The 22,360-nt window shown below is 39.9% G+C and overlaps 1 protein-coding gene across 1 annotated transcript; it reads right to left on the reverse strand.

The window, feature by feature from the left end:
* Window positions 1–748: 748 nt before the first annotated feature.
* Window positions 749–18,887, reverse strand: ipo9 (importin 9). Its single transcript, XM_042505538.1, has 24 exons — window positions 18,445–18,887; window positions 15,040–15,101; window positions 14,776–14,862; window positions 14,432–14,633; window positions 13,891–13,979; window positions 13,405–13,491; window positions 12,509–12,628; window positions 12,022–12,122; window positions 11,513–11,571; window positions 11,268–11,419; window positions 10,216–10,314; window positions 8,988–9,094; window positions 8,680–8,819; window positions 7,306–7,468; window positions 6,666–6,892; window positions 6,254–6,402; window positions 5,962–6,090; window positions 5,418–5,693; window positions 5,130–5,296; window positions 4,336–4,469; window positions 4,101–4,220; window positions 3,213–3,320; window positions 3,008–3,084; window positions 749–1,587 (listed from the first exon to the last, which is right to left on the reverse strand). Exons 1-24 carry the CDS (start codon window positions 18,590–18,592, stop codon window positions 1,477–1,479), a joined length of 3,114 nt encoding a protein of 1,037 aa, XP_042361472.1. The 5' UTR covers window positions 18,593–18,887; the 3' UTR covers window positions 749–1,476.
* Between the last annotated feature and the right edge of the window lie 3,473 nt (window positions 18,888–22,360).

The raw sequence follows: 22,360 nt of genomic DNA on the forward strand, positions 1-22,360 counted from the left end.
AAGAAAATGCATTTCCTATGGTAGTAAATTACACACACATAAAGCCCACATTAAACGTTTTGGAAATCTTTTACTTGTTTGAGGAAAAAATGAAGAAAAAGATAGAAAAAAAGTTGTACTATTGGGCATCAGAGGCCAAACTGTTATAGGTTTTACGGCAAAAACTACATACACAAACACAGTTGTAGTTATGATGCTGAAGTCAGTCCAGATCTGTACCTCTGGATTAATGATGAATACAAAGAGAAACAAGCAGCCAAACATCTCCCTCTTGTGGATAAACTGCAGTCTGCTTTTTGGTACACAGGTGTTTTCACTTGTGCCTGATTGGAAAAAGAACAAAAAGTGTATTCAAAGCTTCATGAAGTTGCCCTCACATTATTTTGGCACAGCTCCTCCAGCTTCCTCCCTCCAGACTGAGCGCCTCATGGACTTCAGTCATATGTATAGTAGCGTGCTCTGTCATCACATGAAGTCTGCAGGCCGCTGGTAAACAGGCCTTAAGTCTTTTTAAGTCGCCGTGGTGGAAACGTTTGAGCGACAACTACAGTTATGTACATGGTGAATGCTGATGCCATATTCCTGTCCACTTCTGCCAAAATAACCCCCTCAGTCCTGCACACTGGACCTTTAATTTTCAGATTTCATGAAAAATGTGATCAAAAGAACATGCGTATACTTTTATATCATTATTACATGCGTATTATTATTGTTCACATTTCAGGGAGACAAGAGAGGAATCTGGAAATCAATCTGGATATGTCGTCCTTTCTGGACTTTTATTTAGAAATTTTTCCATCCCAAATTTAATGGGTACAAGGAAATGACAAGGCTGTGAATCACCATGGCAAAAGTGTGAATTTCCCCAATACCCACCGCACCCCGATACATGATGACAGCTGGTCGAGGAGCGTTGCATTTCCTGTCAGAAACAGTCAACATTTTTGTTCTGGAATATAAGGCCGCCGATGTTTCTCTCCCTCCTCAGAGATCAGGATGTTTTTTCTTTAGTTTGACTTTCCTTCAAATCAGTGTAAAGTCTCTTGAAGTGTTTTCCATGTTGCATTTTTACTCTGTTTATACAGAAACACAAAAATAACGGGCTAAGTTACAAATAGGACATGGCAAACTAGTCCGTTCATAATTCATGAGTTCACCTGTCCCGCTGTGAAACCTCCACCTTTCTATTCAATCCTCGTCTGGTCTGAAATTAGTCTAAAAACGGCGAGTCCTCTGACCTTCTTTAGGCCGTCTCTCACCTCCTTATCCTCCTCGATTCAACACCTGCAAAGTCCGTCATCCCATCGCGTAGAAACAGGAGGTATGGGTAAGTGCATGTCCATCTCTTTGAACCCTGTTTCTTTATCGTCCCATTTTCTCCTTTGTGGTGTTGTAAATTCATCATGAGCGCTTTAGTGATGGGTCAATAAGAGAGTTTAGATGGAAGAAGATGTGTTGGAGCAGCACACGGCGGGGCTAGAGGCCTATAGACTGCAGGGTTTGTCTCTCAGCGGTGTTGAGGTGGCCTGAGAACATGCTGTAACATGGCTGCTGGGCGAACTGCGTCAGGAAGTCTGTCAGGTAAGCCTGGAAAAGTCATGATACCATGAAGGTCAATGCTAAAAAAAAAAAAAATTAGAAAAATTTGGGAAAATAATGCTTCCCAATCAGGCAACAATAAATCATCAACAGTTGTAGAAATTGAGCGATTTTTCCTTAAAGGGCTGGCGGATCACACTCACCCAACACTGCCAAACCACCGCACACGCTTACTCACGCCTGGGACACACTGCAGGCATGAGCAGTGCTGCATCTTACACACTTACAGTGTTCATATTTTGCTGTAATACTGCTGCAGTGCTGCTTTAAGAACTCTATTTCCACAATTTAAAGCTCATACTCCACTCATTTATTAAGAACATAGTCAACACGGTCTTGCAAATATTTCACAATAAAGTGCCTTGTGTTCGGGATTCTGTCCACAGAAACCTTATGAGGGCTTTTATTTTGAAACGGAAACAGGAAAAGTTGAGAAAAAAAACCCCGGATATATTGTTCTTCCTCCTGTCTTTCACAAATAAATTAAGACTACAGTAAAAGGTGGTATAACATCACTACATCATCACTACATCACAGGTCATATAGAACCTGTTATCACCTCAACCCCCTCCACTCCACCTCCAGCAGGTTTCCTGTCTGCATCCCTAGTAACCAGAAATTATTTTTTTAGATTTTTATTATATATTTTTGGTGCAGGGAAGAAGCTTTCATAGCAACTGCATGCGTGCGCAGTGTGTGATAAGGCCCTGATAAAAACCCTCTGATGAGGATCAGTGATGTGATGTATTTCCATATGAACAAAAGATGTAGCAAGATTTAGGGACACATTTTAAGTACTGTATTCCCACAATCTAAAGCACATACTAATTAATAAATTTACCTTGTACCTACCTTGTAATATCAATAATAACTATCAAAACTCCATGTTCACTGTCAATTTCTGCTGACATCCACGCTCGTCATGCAGAAAAATATTAGCAGTCCTCCGTGTCTCTAGATGTGCCGCAGCTGAGAAGCGCCTGACAAGTGCTGCTCACGCAGGCAGTGTGGCTGATCTTACTTATAAAAAAAAACTGTTTCCATGATGCTCATGCATGCAGTGTGTTCCCAGCATTACACTATTTACACTCTCAGATACCAGTACAGGGTGTCTGCAGGTATTATAGTTAAATGTTACACTCTTTAAGACCTTTTAGAGATAGATTTACCTTAGAGTACCTTTATTTGTGTTAGTGCAAGACATATTCTTACTTCCACTCATATCCATAAACTGTGTTTGAACTGATTTTCAAGATAATTTAACAATATAAAATTAAATATGTTTGATTATTTTCAACTCATCCTACTGGCACAAATCTTCAGCTAGGTGTTAAAACTGAGATCCTCCAGCTGAAGGACCGTGTCCCACTGCTGCCTGACAAAACGAGACATGTGGAACTGAAAGTACCTGCAAATCGATCTGATATATGGGGTCTTTCAAGGCATCTGGATCATCCTCCTCATCATCCTCATAATAATCATCATCTGTAAGACAGAAACACATCAGGGACCTTACTCACCTGCAACAAAGTTCAACGGTAACAAGAAGAAGCATGAAGTGGATCTGAGGACAGAACACAGGAATAGCGGAGGCACTGGGGAGATACTGGTACCGTATTTGTTGGAGGCGATGAGATCAGAAAGCAGCTGCCCTGCAAGGCCTTCATCCTCCTCCTCATCGTCCTCCGCCTCTTCCTCCTCCTCCCACATACCGCTGGAGTCTGAGACAAACAACAGCAGGTGACTGAAAATGTCTGCTGTCCTTTTCTTTAGTTTACGACTCTGGAATCTTTCTGCAAGTCCTGGGTTTTAACAGTACTAACAGTTTTTTGGGTTTTTTTTAAATAATGACGGAAAAATCTGGAGGCACACTGAAGGCAATCTACCTTAACTTCACGTAAATCACATCCGTCCTGTTGGTAGCATGTGCATATTGATTAGCTATTGTGTAGTCTTGTCTTTGATTTCATGTACATGACGTCGCTGTCTCGCTGGCTTTAGCCATCACATTGGTAGTTATATCACTACGTATCAGCAAAATGTGATGACAGCTGAGTATCCAAAATTTCTCTGTCCATCTTTTCTCTCCATGGCCTTAAATACATGATCTCTGAGCTTGTTCTGTATATTAATCATTAAAATAAATACATAAACATTAAATGCTATTAATTATGTCTTATCATATTTAATAGATGAAGATGTATTTCTTTATAAAGAATTATTATTAGTATTTTTTGGGGGGGCTTTGCCTTTATTGTATAGGACAGATCAAGGATAAAGGGGGAAAGAGAAATGTACTTTGGTAATGCACTATACTGTGCACTTTATATGGTATCCACAATACAGTGCAATTGTGTAGTGTATTGTGAGAGACATCATTATGTCAAGAATCTTGCTCTTTTGTATTTTTAATATAAGCTGCAACAATAAAGTGAATCTGAAATACTGGACCCCTGTTTTACAACGTCCCATCTGGAAGCATTTGTATAATTTTTATTTACCTTGGCTCCAGTCTGCTGCATTCGCCCTGCTGGCGTTCGCCTCCACTACTGTCGACAGCTCGTTGATGATCAATTTAAAGATTTTCACTAGCAAAGGAATGTTGGTCCACCGCTCGGGGTCTGCGGAGGAGAAATAACCAGTGAAGAGCATGAAGACACAGAGCTCAATGTTTGGTACATCACTGAGTGGATGTAATATGATGGACAGATTATAAATCTCTGGCTGCTGCCTTACTCTTGGCAGATTTGGAGCGTGTGCGGATGCCGTCTTCAGGGCTGTAGATCTCTTCTCCCTTCACCACGATGTCCTGGAGACGCTTGTCATCAGTGTTGAGACCGTGCTGCAGCAGCTTACAGAGAGCAACCGTGCTGCAGGAAACAAAAACACAAAGATGAGACAAGTTTGAAGAAATCTATGTCAAAGGTGGAGCAAAGAAAGAAACAGTAAAGGTTTTCAATAAGGATCGACTGACAAAAGTTGGAATATAACAAACTACAACACAAAACTTTGTTTAAACGACTTTAGCAAAACTGAAACGTTAAACATCATATATAGCAAGTTCACATCACCTTTTTTTTCAGTCAAGTGAAAATTTTTAATAAAAAATGAATAAAAATGTCTCACTGAGTTTTGACAAAGTAGAAGTTCCGCCCATGCTGACACTTTCTTTGCACTTTTTAACTAATACATTTCAATTTTTGATCATTAAAATAAAATGCCGATACAGATAATTGGCAAAATGCCAAATATGGGCTCCTATAAAAAATTCAGCCGTAAAAAGTACTAGAGCTGCAGCGAATATGATTTCTTAACATTTTCAGACAGACTCCTGGATGCCATTCATAAACTTTAACAGAACAAAAGTGAAAGAAGTAGTTAAAAAAGATTAGAAAAGCAGCTTACATTTGTAGACCAATGCGAGCATGACACACATGGCTACATTATAAACAACCTTTGACTGTTGTTCATGTTAAATGTTAAAATAAATATAACTTGCAAAGTCAAATGATGAATGAGTGTTGACTGACCTGACTTTACCCTCGTACTGTCCGTAGAAGAGGTGCTGCCTGCTCATCCACTCCGTCATGACAAACTCCAGTGCAGGTTTCCCCGTCGGGCCGGGAAGACTGCACAGGAACTCCAACAGAGGCTCCAGCTGGGAGTGAACCAGGTGGGCGAACACCATGATCAGAGACTGCAGGAGGAGTGAGAGGACACACAACAAACAGGGAGGGAGAAACAATGAAGTAGGTACATCAGCAGCACGTCAGAAACAGGTTTGATGCTTCAGCCACACGTCAACTTCTTCCGCGTACCTGCATGACACTCAGAGTCTCAGCTTGCTGCATTTTGCTCAGAATCGCTCGGAGAATCTGGTCCAGCTGTTCGCCGAGCTGAGTCCCCGCTCGAGAGATCAGAGTGGACACGAGCCTGCCCACGAAGGCGGCCGTGAACTCGGAGGTCCGGGGGTCCAGCAGCTGGTTGACTACCTGCATGACATACCAGAGGCCGCTGTTCCCCTGCTCGTCCCTCCACTGAGCGATCTGCTCCAGGGCGACGGAGACGTACGCTCGCAGACACTCACCTCCATTCTGGAAGTGGCGAAAACGCAGAAGTAAAAAAGAGAATGAGAGGAGAGCGGTGTTGCAATATATGTTAGTGTTTAAATCAGCATCAAAAATTATTTATTCTTAAAAAATATATATATATATACATATATATATGATCTCGGAATACATGTGAGGACACCAAGTTTTAAAATGTATTTTTACTGGAAGCAGCTCATAACCATTCTCCTGCTTCAGTTAATTTGCTCATATTTTGATGAAATGCTAAAAAGTTGACCAGCGCTGGGTATACCTGCATTATAGTGTTGTCATCAGTGCGTAAGGTGCACTGTGCCACCACAGGGAACGCCTGGCACACCAGCATCTCTGACAGAGGGGGTTTGGTGTTTCGGACGACTGTTGTCAGGATGTCGATGGACGTCTGTGGAGAGGGAGAAAAGTTGTCAGATTCTGTTGTGAATCTCCGGGAAAAACAAGCCACACAGATTATTTTGGATTTTAGTCTGGTAACATTTTCAGACGAGCCATATCGAGACAAATCAAAGTTTTTGATGAACTATGTCAATGTGCCGCAGTCTACTCACAGCACAGAGTCCAGAGGGGATCTTGTCGGGGGGAGCCTGCATGATGCTGACCAGCGTTGGTATGAGACGCATCTGCATGGGGCCCTGGCAGCCTTCGATCTGCGCCAGCTCCTTAAAGATGTCCTGAGCCAGGGACGCCACCACAGGGTCTGAGGAGAAGAGAGAAGATTCGAAACCAATCAAATCTATGTGTCTCTTGACCTCACAAGTCTACATCTTCTCTGAAAACTTCTGAAACTGAATCCAGAAAATCCATGTCAAAGCATTAGAGACAAACTGAAAAGTTTCCCAAATCTTGACAATGTGTCCTCTAGTTACCCTTTAAATGACAGGAGGAAAAAGATAAAAAAAAAAAAACCAAAGGAAATCTAAGTTCATACAGAGGACGTGGTCAGAGGAACTACTGCAGTACCATTGTTATATTTAAGGAAAATAGCGATGGTGAGGGGGCAGATCTTGTTCTCGGCGCTGGTGGTGAAGGCCGGGTCGACGGTGCACACGATGCACAGAGTCTCCATGACGAGGGTGAGCACCTCTGAGCTGAACTGGGCGGCCAGTTGGACCAGTCCCTCGAGGATACTGGGCAGGAAGGGCTGAAGGACATGGGTGCTCTCTGACAACTTAAGCTGATCACAATACCTGCAGAATAACATGGCGCCAGTGAACAGACAGTATCCGCCCAACATCTCTATGATCACTTAGTGACACTTTTGAACTTTTAAAACAGCCACTGTCAGGCTAACAACTCCTGCAGGTGTGTATGCGACAAACAAACAAGATATAATGTGGTAATTATTGAGCTTTAGAGGAGCTGGCAGGTTTTTGAATAAGTCAATTTCCCTCACAGTTTATGAAAACTATATTACTACTTTCAGCATGACCACTGAGAAGATCTTGGTGTTTTGATGCTAACTGTGTAACAGTCAGACGAACAGCCTGTACTGTGGGTAGATGAAGTTGCTTAGCTCGCTGTGTTAGATCATAGAAATAACAGAAGAGCTCTGTGTTTGGGTGCCAGCACAATAAAACTGTTAAAAACACATCTTGCTCACCCCCAGATGGCCCTGACCGCGGAGATGCGGACGGAGGGCGGCTGGCTGTCGTGGAGGCCGCTGACGGTGGCCTGGAGGAACTGCTGGATGAGCTCAGGAGACATGGCTGCTGTGAAGCGACTGGCCGCCCACAGAGCACGGCCGAGGAGGAACGGAGACGCCGCTGGTCAAGAGAAACAAAAACAAGAGCCGGCAGTGAGCACAGTACAGGCAAGAGAGAAAGAAACAACTGCATTTATGTAGCACAAGAATTTAAAATTGTGTCATTTTTTGTTACTTCAGAGTAAGTAAATAATATCGTATTATTATAGAATTGCCTTGAAAAGAGCTACTTTGTTTTTGACAGGTAATGGGTCACCATGCTACTCAGAGAGCAGTTATCCTGCAGCATAAAGGCAAGATGGATTTAAGAGTTTTTAAGATTTTTTTGATGCCACCCTCAGATTAAAGTATGAGACAAATTTTCTAAAGTCAAAATTGACAATTTTATTTTGCCTGAATGTTTATTGTAACATAAAAGATAACTTTATTTTCCAGTGAGGAAGTCAGATGATCTATATAAATGAATGAATGAAGGCTTTATTTCAAACATGCGAGAACAAAACAAAAAGCAAGAACAAACTAAAATAGTCAAAACAAACATAATTTTCTCAACATGTTCGAAAAGGAGCAGAGAGAAGCATAAGCTTATTAAATCCTGCCCCTGCTGATTGATCATCCTTTGCCTTCCTGTTTCTTTGGGTTTTTTTTTAACATATTCACAAACATAAATAACAAATATGTTTACATATGTACATATTACCAATAACCCGAAACAAACATCTACACAAACATCATCTGTGAGAACATCTAGTGATTCTCCCTGTACCTTGTAAAAACCATGTGTTTGTACCGCTTTTTGAGCTATTTTTATATCAAATGTTAGACCGGAACACATGGAGGAAAATTAACATATTATGTTATCATTAAAGTATTTATTTGGTTTACCAACAGAAGTGGGAAATATCTGGCATTTCTGGATGGTTTTCTGGGTGATTTTCTGTTTCTCAATCTGCGTGTGAGATTCCACTGCTTGGATCGCCATCATGACGAGTTTAAGAAAAGGAATTTACTAAATCATTTAACAGAAAAATAAATGCTACCAATTACTTTGAGATTTTACAAGGCAATGTCAGAAAAAAAGATTTGAGCATTTTTAAGACTTTTGAAGGATTCATTTAAGTTGATTTAATACCAATTGAGTCCTTATTTTTAGATTAATAAAGTCAATACCTTTTAAGACTTTTTGAGGAACCCTTGAGAGTTGGTACTTGTGGTAGATTTTGGAGGATTTTATGCGGTGTTGTTGATTCTTCTTCTCAGTTTCAGACTCACCTGCCAAGTTGAGATCAGCGAGGATAACACCGGCCAGGAAGCCGTGCATGTCAAACTGGATTCGCCCATTTTTCACATTCTCTGTGATGATGGTTTTGACAGAGCCGAGGGCCAGCATGCAGGCCTCATGGATCTTCCACCTGGTTTGACATATAACAACAAAACAATAACTTTTCTGCCTTCAGATATCAGATGATAGATATACACACTGAACTTCTTCTTGAAATGCCATGCTGCGTCCTAAACGTCCTCTACTCTGGCAGTCTTGTGGCGCAGAAACAGAGTGTCAGTGTAGAGTCTCTCCTCACCAGTGCTCATTGCCGCTGTTTTTGGCCTGCTCTGCCTCCTGGAGATGTCTGGTTGCTGCTGCTGCCAGCGCTGCTGCGCTCTCATTCTGAAACTCTGTGGCAACGGCCTGCGAGCAGAGGTCAAAGGTCACCATCATTATACATACTCTCAGAGTGGACTGCAAGGATCTGACCTGAAACAACTGCAAACTTATAAATGCCAGACATTTCTGACCCCTGTTTTATGTGACTGCACTGCTCAGAGTTCCTGTGATTCAACGCTGCATCGAAAAAAATCACTGCTCATAAGTAAACAACCGTTTCCAGTCGATTTCAAGGACCAGGGCAATGTGGTTCAACAGACGCCTCGAGTGTTTGCGGAGGCTGTGTGTGTAGGAGAGGAAAAAGGAGAGCAAGAAGGCATGTTTCTTCAGGATTATGTGTAGAAAAGTTATTAGGCCAGACTGTAAGTGGATTTTGTTTATCAAAAAGAGCAACTGACAGACAGAAACTAAACAGGTTAGATGTAAAATGCACACACTGATAGCTGAAGAGATTTTAAGTAAACTCATTCAGCTATTAAGTTACACAATAAGGGATTTATCTAAGAACTAAGAAAGCAAAGCTGTTACACCAAAACTGAAAACGTAAGCAGCTGCAGAGTCAATGGAAATGTTAGCAGAGTGCAGGTCTTTTAATGAAGACCATCCTCATGTTTTCTGGAAATGTCAGAAAATAAATGTATTTTGGGAAATGGTATGTAGGGGCTAAAGCAAATACTAAGATATGAGGTCACTAACAGTTGCTTGGTGCTTCATTTAAATAAATTCTCTGAAGAAAATGTTTGCCAGTGATAGATATTTGATCAAAATAATGCAAGTGGCAAGAAAGCTATCACTGGGAACTGGGTAAAGGAAACACCACCAACGATTCTGGAAGAAATATTTTCAATGGAAAACACATACCGAGACTACGAGAAACACAACTAGAAAGAAAATAGGATAAATAGACTCTATAAAGACAACACTGGAATGTAACAATAATCAATAGATACACTAATGTTCAAAGTTGTAAAAATGCAGCTTAGCTTTTGTCTTTTGTTTGTTGTTGTGTTGTAACTGCAAATACGATTTAAGTGGAAAAAAAGAAAGCAATGCTGTAGTGGAGGTGTTATTTTAATTTGGGCTTGAAAATTACGTTTTTCACAAAGATTTGTTGTAAATTTACAGGCTGTAGGTTGAAATCTCACCAGCAGCAGGTCCTGAGCTGAGATTCTGACTGAGTAGGAGAAGGTGTCATCGTCCTCGTCCTCTACAAACTGCTGGGGGTTCGCTGTCCACACTTTGATCTGAAGAAACATGACACAAACGTGAGTTAATCAGAAATATAATGTAAGCAGACGACTGCAGTACCTGTTCAAAATGTCATGGGCCTGCGGTAGAGCTGCCTGCATCTTTCTCTGCAAACAACTTTACACTTGACAATGTGCTTCATGACACCTGACCAACACACCTGCCAAGTGTGGAAGTCGATGGGATACAAAAATCGAAGCAAAGATACACAGACAGACATAGTCTCTATCCATTTTAGTCAGCTATGCTGTATTGATGTTTTTGTTTTTTTTTCAAAGCTCAAACTTCCATCTATGGTAACAGCCATTTTATCCACGTGTTACGCCGTGGCTTCACTAAAGACGTCACAGACGTGAACCGTTTACAGAGCGGCAGCTGCAACACTACGCCTCGACTATAATCGATGAAACTGGCTGCACCAGGTGTGAGAGCAGCACCTAAGTGGTGTGTATGTGCCAAGAGGATCTGCTCTACAAATGTAAAAATAGGCCAGTCTTCTATTAATATTTTTACATGAGGTGTATATAACCTTTTTACATAAAAACAAGTCTTCTTTTTTTTTAATAAACAACCAATATAAAGGAGATTTTGCCAGTACCAGCTGGCAATTGCTTAGTAACTTTATCCCTTAAATAGCCCACTGTAGTCTGTAGATATTAACTAATCCATATTAGGGGTCTACCAATATTGTTTTTTCAGGGCCAATACTGATATTGAATATTCTTAGTTAATTAGATAACCGATATTTGGAACAGCTATGCATTTACAATAAAAATGAAAACCTTTTTTGTCAATATTTAGAATTTGGTACATAACACATTTCAAAACCAAACTCTGTTTAAATGCCTTTAGCAAATGTGTAAAGGACATGTCGCTGGACATTTGCTTCGCAAACGTTCTGCATCCGTTACATCTCCACAGCAGCCAAAGCGTGACGGTAATTCCTCACCTGGTCCTCAGTGATCTGCATGTACAGGATGATGTAGTAGATGAGTTCAGGCAAAGCTTTCTTCACTGTGCTCTTGAACTTGTTGTTTTCCAGCAGCGTGTGGACAAACTCAAAGATGCTGAACACCAGATTCTCGAAACCCAAAACCTCGCCTGCAGAAACACACCAAATACATTATAAGATTTGAAAAGGTGCTTCAGTGACGATGCATTCATCACATACTGCAGTGAAAGCATTCTGCTCACCATCTGAGTCCACAGGATCGTCCACTTCCTCTGTGTAGTTGACTTCTGTTCTCACATAAGTACAGACTTTGTTAAGGGATACTGTTATTAACGAGGATTTCATTCTTATTATTCAGTTCACTCAGTCTGATTCAATCTGAAAATATCACAAATTTATTTCACAAGTAAATTTAACAGTTTTGTTAATTGCAATTGCATTTTTTTTTATCTTAACATGGAAGTGTTTTTAATTTGCTGAGTGAGCAGGTGACTTCCATGTAGCGGACTGACCTGCTGCAGTGAGGTTTATTGGAGTTTCCGAGAGGATGTTCAGCAACCCAAAACTCATAAACTTCAGGCTCACAAGTGCCCAAAAAGGAAGTCAAACCTCTTATATATCATATGTTTTTAATCCCAGATGGAGGCTCTTTTTACACTTAAAGGTCTAATCACTGCTTTTTAAATACAGATACCAGCAGCTATTCCAGTATAAAATTAGCTAATAGTCTCATTATTATTGTAAAGGATATAAAGCTGCACTTTCTGTCAGTGTATTCCATACGATGGGTAATATCTGCTGCATGGAGGACACCATGGGTTTGGGGAAGTTCTTCACCAACGCTGTCACAGCCTGAAAGAGAGAGGATGAAACAGAAGAAGAAATACAGACACAAAGTTTCAGTTTTAGATAGATACAAATGCTTGTTTTTAGAATACTTTTCCCATGTTCTTTCTGTATAAAATATACAGCTCACAACTATTGCATGTCACGATCATCCTACTGCTCCAGAAAAAAAATAAATAAATAAATAAATTAATATATATATATATATATATATATATATATATATATATATATATATATATATATATATATATATATATATATATATATATATATATAATTTTCCCTGTCCCTTTCTCTCCTCCACAGCTGAACAAACAACTTTCACTGATGAATTGAGACATCTGAGGGTCACGCTGAGAAACAACTCAATGATCATTTTGGTCTCTCACCTTGAGGACTTCCATCTTGAGACCGCTATCAGACGAGGGTCCATCAGGCATCTGCAGAGCCTGCACAAACGCTTCTGTGAACTGCTGCACCACGGGGAAGATCAATGCTTTGGCTGCACCCTACAAACACACACACACAGACACACACAGACACACACGGACACACACGGACACACACACAAAATACATGAGGACAATGTCCGGGGTTCCTACAGGTTAAGACAAGTTATATTTAAGACCTCTTAATGCCACTCTGAGTGAAATATAAGACAAATTTTACAATAACGAACACTGAAGAAAGAAAATCATGAACCCACATCAATGGCTTAGGGTTAGGAACAATTTTGTCAAAAGTTTAAGGTAAATAAACGCAATGTTTTTTGGTCAAGTTAACAAGTTGGATGAGCTATTTTAAATGCTAAAAAAAATAAAACTTTCTAAAGTGGAACACATGGAAAACATAAATTGTTATAAAAGTATGCATATGGTCTTGCAAAAACCTTGTTGCTTCCTCTCCTTATCAGCGTGATGGTAATTCGAGAGGCACTCCAGTGATTATTAAAATTATTACATATTAATACCAAATAAGGCTTTATTTTTAGATTAATGAATTCAATGGCTTTAAAGACTTTTTAAGGATCTGCGGGAACCCTAATTTCACAAAAACTGATTTAAATAAATCCCCAAACTGTCTGTCCTGTTTTTGAAAAATTAACTCTTTCAAGGTAATTTATCAACTGCAACTCAGTAAATTCAAACATTTTCCATGGCAAAAAAAGGTTTAATCAGAAGTTAATATGTTCCATATTGTAATTCATTGAAACTTAACCTATGATGTAATTATTCAAAGAATATCTAACAGAAAATCATCAGTCATCTTGTTGTGAGCGTCTCACCTTCTCAAGCTCTTCAATAGCACAGATGAGGTTGGCACAGGTGGTGAATATCTCCACCGCTCTGGATCGCGTACGAATACTGTACACCTGCAACAGTTAGGGGACATCAAGATTTAGTCAAACTATAATATAACACAGCGCAAAATATACGATGGGATATGATCTGAACACAAAATGTATAGATCCTACTGGTAGCTGACAAAATTTGTGTATTCAGAAAAGAATAAAATGCTTAATATGCATTAAATAAAACAACGTTTCAACAGGCAGGAAATGTGTGAAAAAATGTCTCGTCCTACTTTTTCACAACAGTTTAAGGTCAAACTGAGATTAAAGTTCACTTAATTGTATCTGAAGGCAGCCTCCTTTCAAAGACTCTTCTCCATGATGCCCATCATCAATTTTTTGCGATACAAATACACTTTATTCTGCTTAAATATATTGTAACACTCTTGCTGCAAGTACAGATAAGAGTTGTATCAATACCTCGGCCATAGTGAAGATCTTGTACATTTCAGGTAAGATAACCGGAGCCACCAGCGGCATCTGTGTATCTGTCACCTCCCGAGTAAACTCTGGACATCACAGACAAAAGGTTGTTACGAAACACATTTAAACACATTTACAGCTGTAAAGGGCAAACATTTCCAAGTTAAAGAAAAACTCTAAAAAAGCATACCAGCCTCCAAAAATTCACTTTGGTCAAAACAAACTTTGAAAGCTCTGACACCATATGCTATGCAATGTATGTAAAAGTTCAAATGTAAATATAAAATGAATGAATGCATTGTGAGTTTAAAAATTTCATTTTACAGCACAAATGACATATCGCTAGTGCTGAATATAAACACTGCCTTTAGAAAAGTTAACTGATATTCTCATAAATGCTCTACTATCACTGCTGCTCTCTAAAAAAAACTCATTTTATTTTTAAAAAAACTTTTCTTTTTTTCAGTGGGTTTGGCATCATGTTCTCCAGTACGTACATGTGCAACTTTGGTGTGTTTATTTGTATCTAATTACATACCTGTGAGGACCCTCATGGCTCCGTGCACAGCATTAACGTCTCCGCTGACCAGCATCTCCATCAGGAGGGTGAACAGCTGCGGCCAGGCCTCGGGCCAGTCCCAGTGGGCGATGGCCGACACTGCGTAGGCAACACTTGAGCGTACTTTGCTGATCGCCTCCCGCAGACCGCTTGGCAGCAGCTCCCTGATGGCGGCTTTAGCCTGAAGGGGGGAAGACGGGAGTTTGACAACATTTGGCTCAAAAAGTCCTCTGAGGTCAAATTAAAATGGTGTTCAAGAATACTTTTGAGAGATAAAACTTCTGCCGGTAGCAGAAATGTATTTAAGGTGAAGAGTGGTTTACGTGATCTGTAGTTTCAGGAGGCCTGAATTTCTCTGACTGGGAACACCAGTGAGTCTCCACATACTGCTTCAGGATGACGGATGCTAACTGCAAACAGACAACCACACAGATAGTTATTACACTGCGCATTACTGATACAGTTGGTCACAGTCAGGACAACACATACGCAGTTCAATAACTGTCCAAGACCTTTTTTTTTTTACATGCATGTCTGTGGGCTGAACATCTTTTGCTCCGTTGCAATTTCAACTTTTTTACACTCACCTGACGGATTGCGAGCGCTCCCTGAGGGTCAACTGTGAGCTCTGCCAGATGGATGCCAAACTCTACAACAGCACGGACAAAAAAAAAACCCCAACAATTTATTAATTAATGTAAAATAACCAGAGAGCTCAGAGCACACATTATATATCAAAGCAGGCTCAGCGCATTGATTAAGACAGACAGCTGCAGTACAGGGAGGATTCACATCAAGTGTTTTTCACACAAAAAATAATTACAGTGGATGTAATAAGGATTTTAAGACACTGATAAACAGATTCAAAGAAATCGCAAACCAATCCACACAGACTTCTTTCATTGCTGCCAAGGACAAAATACTGACTTCTCTCAAATATAATGGAACTAGATGGCACTTGATTTGTGTTGCTCACGATGCCAAAAATTACATCTGAAAAACTCAACAGCATTGTCTTTTTCCAGAAATCATGACCCGGTTACTCAAGATAATCCACAGATCTTGTTGTGAGAAGTTTCATCTAGGAACTATTTTCTTTCTACCAAACTACACCCGTCAAGTGTATCACCGTGCAGAAGGAAGTGTGCATCTACTCATGGGAGAGAGACTTGTGCTTGTGACAACATGAGATGTAAACATCAATGGCATTAAGTTTGGCAGGTGTAGTTCAGTAGAAAGAAAATAGTTCCTAGATGAAACTGCTCACAACAAGGTTTGTGGATTATCTTGAGTAACCAGGTCATGGATTCTAGGATTTTTCCCTTTCATCCATAAATGAATCAAGATACAGCTTCTGCAACATGATAAAAAAAGAAGTGTGATGTAGGTGAAAGGCCACAGCTTACAGGCAGAACAAACAAACATGCTAACAGTCTCTTAGCTGCATCTAAATATGACAAATGTTTAGATGTTGTTGTTAGCCTGCGTGCTACAATAAATGACAACATTGACATAATTTGGTTCCACTGCGAACAACAATGCGCCACCATCCCATGAGGCTTTAAAGCCTGCAGAGCATGCCGGATTGAACCTGGCCTGACAGGCATGCAGAGTGTGAGCGATAAATACAGTCCAGGATCAGCATCAACCTCAGCTGTGATCCAGCCCTCTCTCACTGGGTTTTACTAGGAGTGACATCAGGCGCCAGAAGACAATGTTAGTGCTGACAATCATACACAGCGTCTGCCTTAGAGAGGGGCCAGCGGAAAGGGTCGGCCTCGCTGCGACGCTGCAGTACAGCCGACAGACAGCGTGCACAATTAGCCTTTCAACAGGGACACGAGGATCGCAGGACAATGAAAAGTCTAGTGGAGTATAAGCTACAGCCACTAGCAGGTACTGTATACATCTGTCCCAAGTGAGATCTTTATCATCAAAATGCCACAAAAATGTTTGTTATAGGTATTATAACTACAATACAAAAGCTGTCACCAGTGGTTTACCTAAGGTATCATGTCAAGCTCAAGGTGCTTGTAAATTTCATGAACTATATTTTGAGACCTTTAATGACCATTTAACGGTAATTACAACAGGAAATAGAGCAATTCTGTCATTGCTTAATTAAAATATAATAGAAAATCTATTCTTATTTAACTGTTTATTTGCCTACCTTTGGATAAAGCATTTATCTGGTTTAATTTAGCATTTGGAAGCTGCTACAGTAACACACACAGTGGTGTAGTGGAGGGCAAAAGCAGTGTTGGAGGAAGTATTCAGATCGGTTAATTAAGTAAAAGTACTAATACCACACTGTAAAAATACACTCTTACTAGTGAAAGCACTCTACTGAAAATGTTACTTCAATAAAAGTAAGTAAGTACAATTGGGGAAATACCTTTATGTATTAAAAGTAAAAGCACTCATGCAGAAAAGTTTAAATACATTTAATAAATGAAAATAACTTAAGTAGTCAAAATAAAAATCAGCAAAGGCTCATGTTTTGCAAACTGGAACTATGAAATGTTTTTGCATTGAAAACATGAACTAAATGATTATCAAAATAGTTGACAATTAATTTTCAAATCAATCGACTAATCATTTCAGTTGCACTTGTATATTTTCATATAGATCTTTTGCAAAATTCTTAATTTGTATAGTAACTAGTAACTTGAGTTATCATGGTAGTGGAGTAAAAAGTATAACATTTCCACCTAAAGTGTAGCAAAGTACAAGTAGATAGTGGCATGAGATACACGTACAGTCAAAGTACCACAAATTGCACTTTAGCATGGTACTTGAGTAAATGTACCTCATTACGTTCTACCACTGGATACACCACATATGACCACCTCTTTTTCTGCCTGTTTACAGTATACCTTCCTGTCAGCCAAAAATCAATAGGAATATATAGAAAAGTATACTCACTTCCTCACTGGTAACATACCCATCTACCTCATCACCCTCCTCATCATCTACCACTACTCCACTCAATGCATATGGCCACACGCACGTAAATAAGTGAGAACACTTAATGCTCAATAATATCTGCAATTCATATATGCATGAACTCATGGTCAACATAATGTCTCTGGGTCGTCTTGCTTTGGCTTACACTGAAAAAGAAAGTAAGATCTTGGACTGTTGTCCTCTTTTGTCCTCTGTCTCCTGATGTTGGTGATGAGGGAGGCTGGCAGCCTGTGAGGCGGGATGAAACCCCTGGAAGACATCTTCGCGGGAAAATCTGTCACCCGGTGTTGCCATAGTGACAGTGGAATGAATTCATTACTTCCAATTTTTGGGATTAACATTAATGCTGGGACATCTGGAAGTCGGTTTTTATCTCAATGTAGCTCTTAAAACGTATAAACGGATTAATAAACGGCCGGTTCGGGTGGTTAACGGTTCCGTTGCTGTCATCCCCCCGTTCAAAATGACGTTACCAGATTCTAATGCGCTCGAGACCACGAACGGTTCTGAATTATCACAACATTTAAGCTAGTTTCGTAAAAATAACGGGCAAAAGAAGCTAACTTACCGCTAACTGAACGTTTTAACCGGGGCAGAAGAGCAAACCGGTGCCCACCCTGTTGCTGTGCTGTTGAGGCCGGGGTCCTCGCAGTCCCCCCATGTGCTTATTAACTCACTAGCTAACGTTAATGATTACACTTTTGACACTGTTAGCCGTGACTTCGTGATCGCGTGAGTGTGAGCACCTGAAGCCAGCCACCTCCCAGCTCAATGGTAGCACGTTTTCACGAGCTTTTTAAGCTAACTTGGTCATCACCAACTTCTGGAAATATGGCCTACTGGGAGACCAACAGCTAACGTTAGGACAGTTAGCTACTGCTCAGCCTAGCAAACATATAGCACTGATGAAAACAGCTGTCCGCGTGGTGCCCGTCTCTGAAGAGGCCCGTGCCGTGAATGAGTGACACCACCGGGTAGCTAGCCCCCCGTTAACTCCCTGAAACTACAAAGTGGCGACCACTCACCCTCTGTCACCTCCAGCACTTTGATCTGCTCCTCCGCAGCGGCGCGCACTTCTTGAACCGGGGACAGAATGGCCGTCAGCGTCTCGATCAGAGCCTCCTTCAGTCCCTGCTGTACCGGACCGGACCGAGGAGTACCCGCCGCACTCATATCCGCTGTGTTCGCACCCGCAGCCCGCTACAGAGTCAGTCCACCCGGGGAGGAGCAGAGAGCCACAGAGGCGAAGCGCGCCAAGGCATGGAAACGTGGAGGCGGAGTCTGCGGGGAGGAAGGAAGCACATTTTTTTGTCGTCCGGTTGGTTCGGCCCACGTGTTTTGTTTTTTGTTTTTTTGTTTTTTGGCCTGGCTTTGTTTTCAAACTCTGGCTCCCTCTTGTGGAGCGGGGGAAAATAATTATGCCTTTAAATCTAGTGCTGTCTGAAATATTTGTCTATACAAACTCTGGAAAAAAAATAATAAACCACAGCAAATATATCAGTTTCTCTGGTTTAACTAGTTCTAGGTATGTGTTGAATTAAATGAACATTTTTGTTTTATTCTATAAACTACTGATAATAGTTTTCCAAAATTCAAATTAAAAATAATGTTGTTTAGAGTACTTATTTGCAGAAAATTTCAAAATTACAAAAAAGAAGCAGTGTCGGACCTTGAATATTGAAATAAAAGTTACCTTGCTGAAAAAAAACCAGCTTGACCAGCTTAAGGTGGTTAAACTGGTTGACCAGTTCTATTTGACCAGCTTAAGGTATGTTTTCGCATAATTTTTGATGGTTTAGCTGGTCATACCAGCTTGTGATGGTCACTCTAGCTGGTTTATCAGTTGAAGTTCCTGTAAAATTGAAACCAAATCAATGTCCTTGAGTGTAGAGAAATAGCATGGAGAAATAGCAATGGTTATTATTATCATTATGGCTATTCTTATTTTTGAAAAATATATATAGCCTATATATTTAAATCTGGGGTTATTTAAAAACATTTGAGGCTGCGGGCTTGGATGCAGGCTTTAAGTCGCCACTGCATTATACTAACAGGAAAACTGACAATAGTGTGCACATCTCCATCAAATCACAAGTTAAACATCTACTGCTGTAATCCACCCTAGGGATCAAAACTTGCAGGCGTGGTGCAGTTGTAGCCACAGACAGAAAAAATGTTCAGTCTTACATTTGATAGGGATGTAAAACACCTACTTCCATTATACAGTCTGTGTAACCACCTGCATTAACATCACTGATTAGGTTTTTGGGAAATGTACACTACACAACCAAAAGTGCCATCCTGGTTCAGACACTTCTGTGTACATTTGGGCTGTTTTTCATGGTTTAGACAACGCCCCCTCAGCTCCCATTGAGGGAAATCTTATTGCTGTCACACAGACTGGTAGTTTAGACCAGTAGCTCTTAGGGAATCTCCAGGGGGTCCCCAGAAAATTTTGAAGTTTATTTTCAGGATTTAAATCACTACAGAAATAAGGCCAATTTGAATACAAGTCATAAGAGTGATGATTCTGATTATGGTTTTCTCTTCTTACACGGTTATCTCAACTGTAGTTGACAACAGGGTGCAAAATTCCCCTTTTTTCCAGCAGCTAAAAGGCTTGTGAATGTTCAAGTTTTACCCGCCTCTTGATAAATTGCCATTGTTTTTTTTTTTTTCAGGTTGGCAAATGACACAAATCTATCAGCCACTTGCATATTTCACCAGAATTTGTCTCCTGGACGGGGCTGGAAATCACCAGAGGCCTCACTAAATGATACTATTACGACACAATACAATACTGCACTTCTCCGTTCTTCACACAGACAGCAGGGATATCAAACCTCTGTGGAACAACGGTGTGAGGCGTGACTGTCGGCCCGCTCACTCTGCTGTCACTGTGGAAGTGGGTCTTGTTACTGAAAGAGGAATTACCAGCTTCTCCTCATAATCCTGTTGCTCCAACAAGGAAACGAGGAGTATCAGCAACATGAGACGAGCACGTGACGCTGTTTGCTTCCTCTTGAACATCTTCCGAGGAATCTTCTTCTCGGGTGTTAAATGTCTTCTTTCAGGAGGTCGTCAACAAATCTTTAAACCCTGGTATAGTTTGGACGGCTTTCGAATAACATATTACATAATGTTACTCCTTTTGTAATAGTAGTGTGCCATAAACAATTAGTAATGTTTGCACAGGTCTGTCTGTGAAAAGACTTTTGTTTTACACAGCCGCTAAATGAGCCATAAAACTTAACCAATTGTACATTTAACTGTATCTAAAAACTCACGCCCTCATATTTATGTACTTGTGTGTCTCAGAGTTGTTTTTGCTCAGTGCCACTCATTTAAGTATTTGTGCAAAATACACAGATAAATTATAGAAAAACCCAACAAATACTGTAAACACTTGATGCCAGAATAGAAAGAAAGCCAGATTGGGTTTCTTCTTTCGAGTTAAAATGAAACTCGATTTGCTGCGGCCTGTGTGGTGGACATCAAGGTGAGCACAGGTGAGGCGGTGTTGATATAAAAATAAACTTAGCATTGAATGTGATCTGTTCTTTCACATTATCACCGCCGTACATCTTGAAGGATTAAACTGGAGAGGGAAACCCGGGGATTCAAATTGCTCAGAAGAAATAATTATATACTTGTTAACATGTACCAGTAAAGCCAGTCAGTGTGTTTTGGGATTAAGTGTTTTGTATATAAAGCTTGTTTAAAACCTCATGTCTCCACTGTGGCTCTTTGCAGAGCGGCAAAGGCTGACAAACTACTTTTTCCCACTAAATTCTTTAATTATTCTCCCCTCCTTAAGTGTCATCTTAAGTCTATCAATACCTACGATACCAGTAAAATCTGATCTTAATTAAAATAATCTTAGAAACCGATTGCCTCGAAAAAAGGTGGTAAATACGACTATAAATCTTAAGATTTTTCTTTTAAATCGAAGTGTTAAATTTACTTTACATTTAGCTGTATTTACTTAACTTTGTGAAGTCTTCACAACTTAAAAATGACAATATAAATAACCTTGTTCTTTTTAAGTGTAAGCAACTTCAGCAAACTAAGTTAGTCTAACTTAACTTCATCATGACAAAGAGGATTTCGCAAAAGTTGAAGTTAGGAGATCTGTGAGTTCTGTTTAACTTGTTTAAGAAAATACAAATATGATCGACTAGTTTGCAACCAGCAGAATACAGATATAAAATATTGTATACTTGGTTTACTGTAGTTGTTAAAAAATTAATTAAATATAACTACATTTTAAGTTAACTTAACAATTACATATAAACATAAATGAAGACTAATAGTTATATTTACATACTTTTTTCAAGGCAATCAGTGTCCTAAAATCACTTATCAGATTTTACACTATGCTATTTTTTTTACTTCAGACTATATTGAATAATAATAATAATAATGTTAAGTGTATAGTCCTAAACAATCCAGCTCTCTGCAACTTGAGAAATAAGATTCTGATGTCATCTGTGAAGCAAGACCACGATGGACATAACATTTGTATCTTTGACAAAAATCCTTTGCCAGTTTAAGCAAAAGAATAATCATCGAAAATTGTGAAAATACATCTCATGTGCTGTGAAAAGTGAGTTGTGCAGGATGCGACTTTGGCAAAAGTTTCATGTTAAAAACCGTCATATTCCTCCGCAGTGATGGGTGTCAGAAACACAGACGAGTTGACGTTCAGTTGCCAGTTTATGAGGAACACCTCGCTAAAACTAAAGCAGTCTGAAACGTCAGGGAAGTAATGAATCTTTCTGTAATGAAGTGGAGATTTGGATTTAATTCTTGTTGAAGCTGCAGCTGAACGCCAGTGTCCTCCTTCAAATCACGTCTGAACACATTTATTACCGTATTCTGTTATATTTGGGTAATTTGTCCATATGTGCGTATTTATCTGTGTATGCAGGTAAGAAAGGT

This window comes from Plectropomus leopardus, chromosome 2 (assembly GCF_008729295.1).
Source record: "Plectropomus leopardus isolate mb chromosome 2, YSFRI_Pleo_2.0, whole genome shotgun sequence".
NCBI lineage: Eukaryota > Metazoa > Chordata > Actinopteri > Perciformes > Serranidae > Plectropomus > Plectropomus leopardus.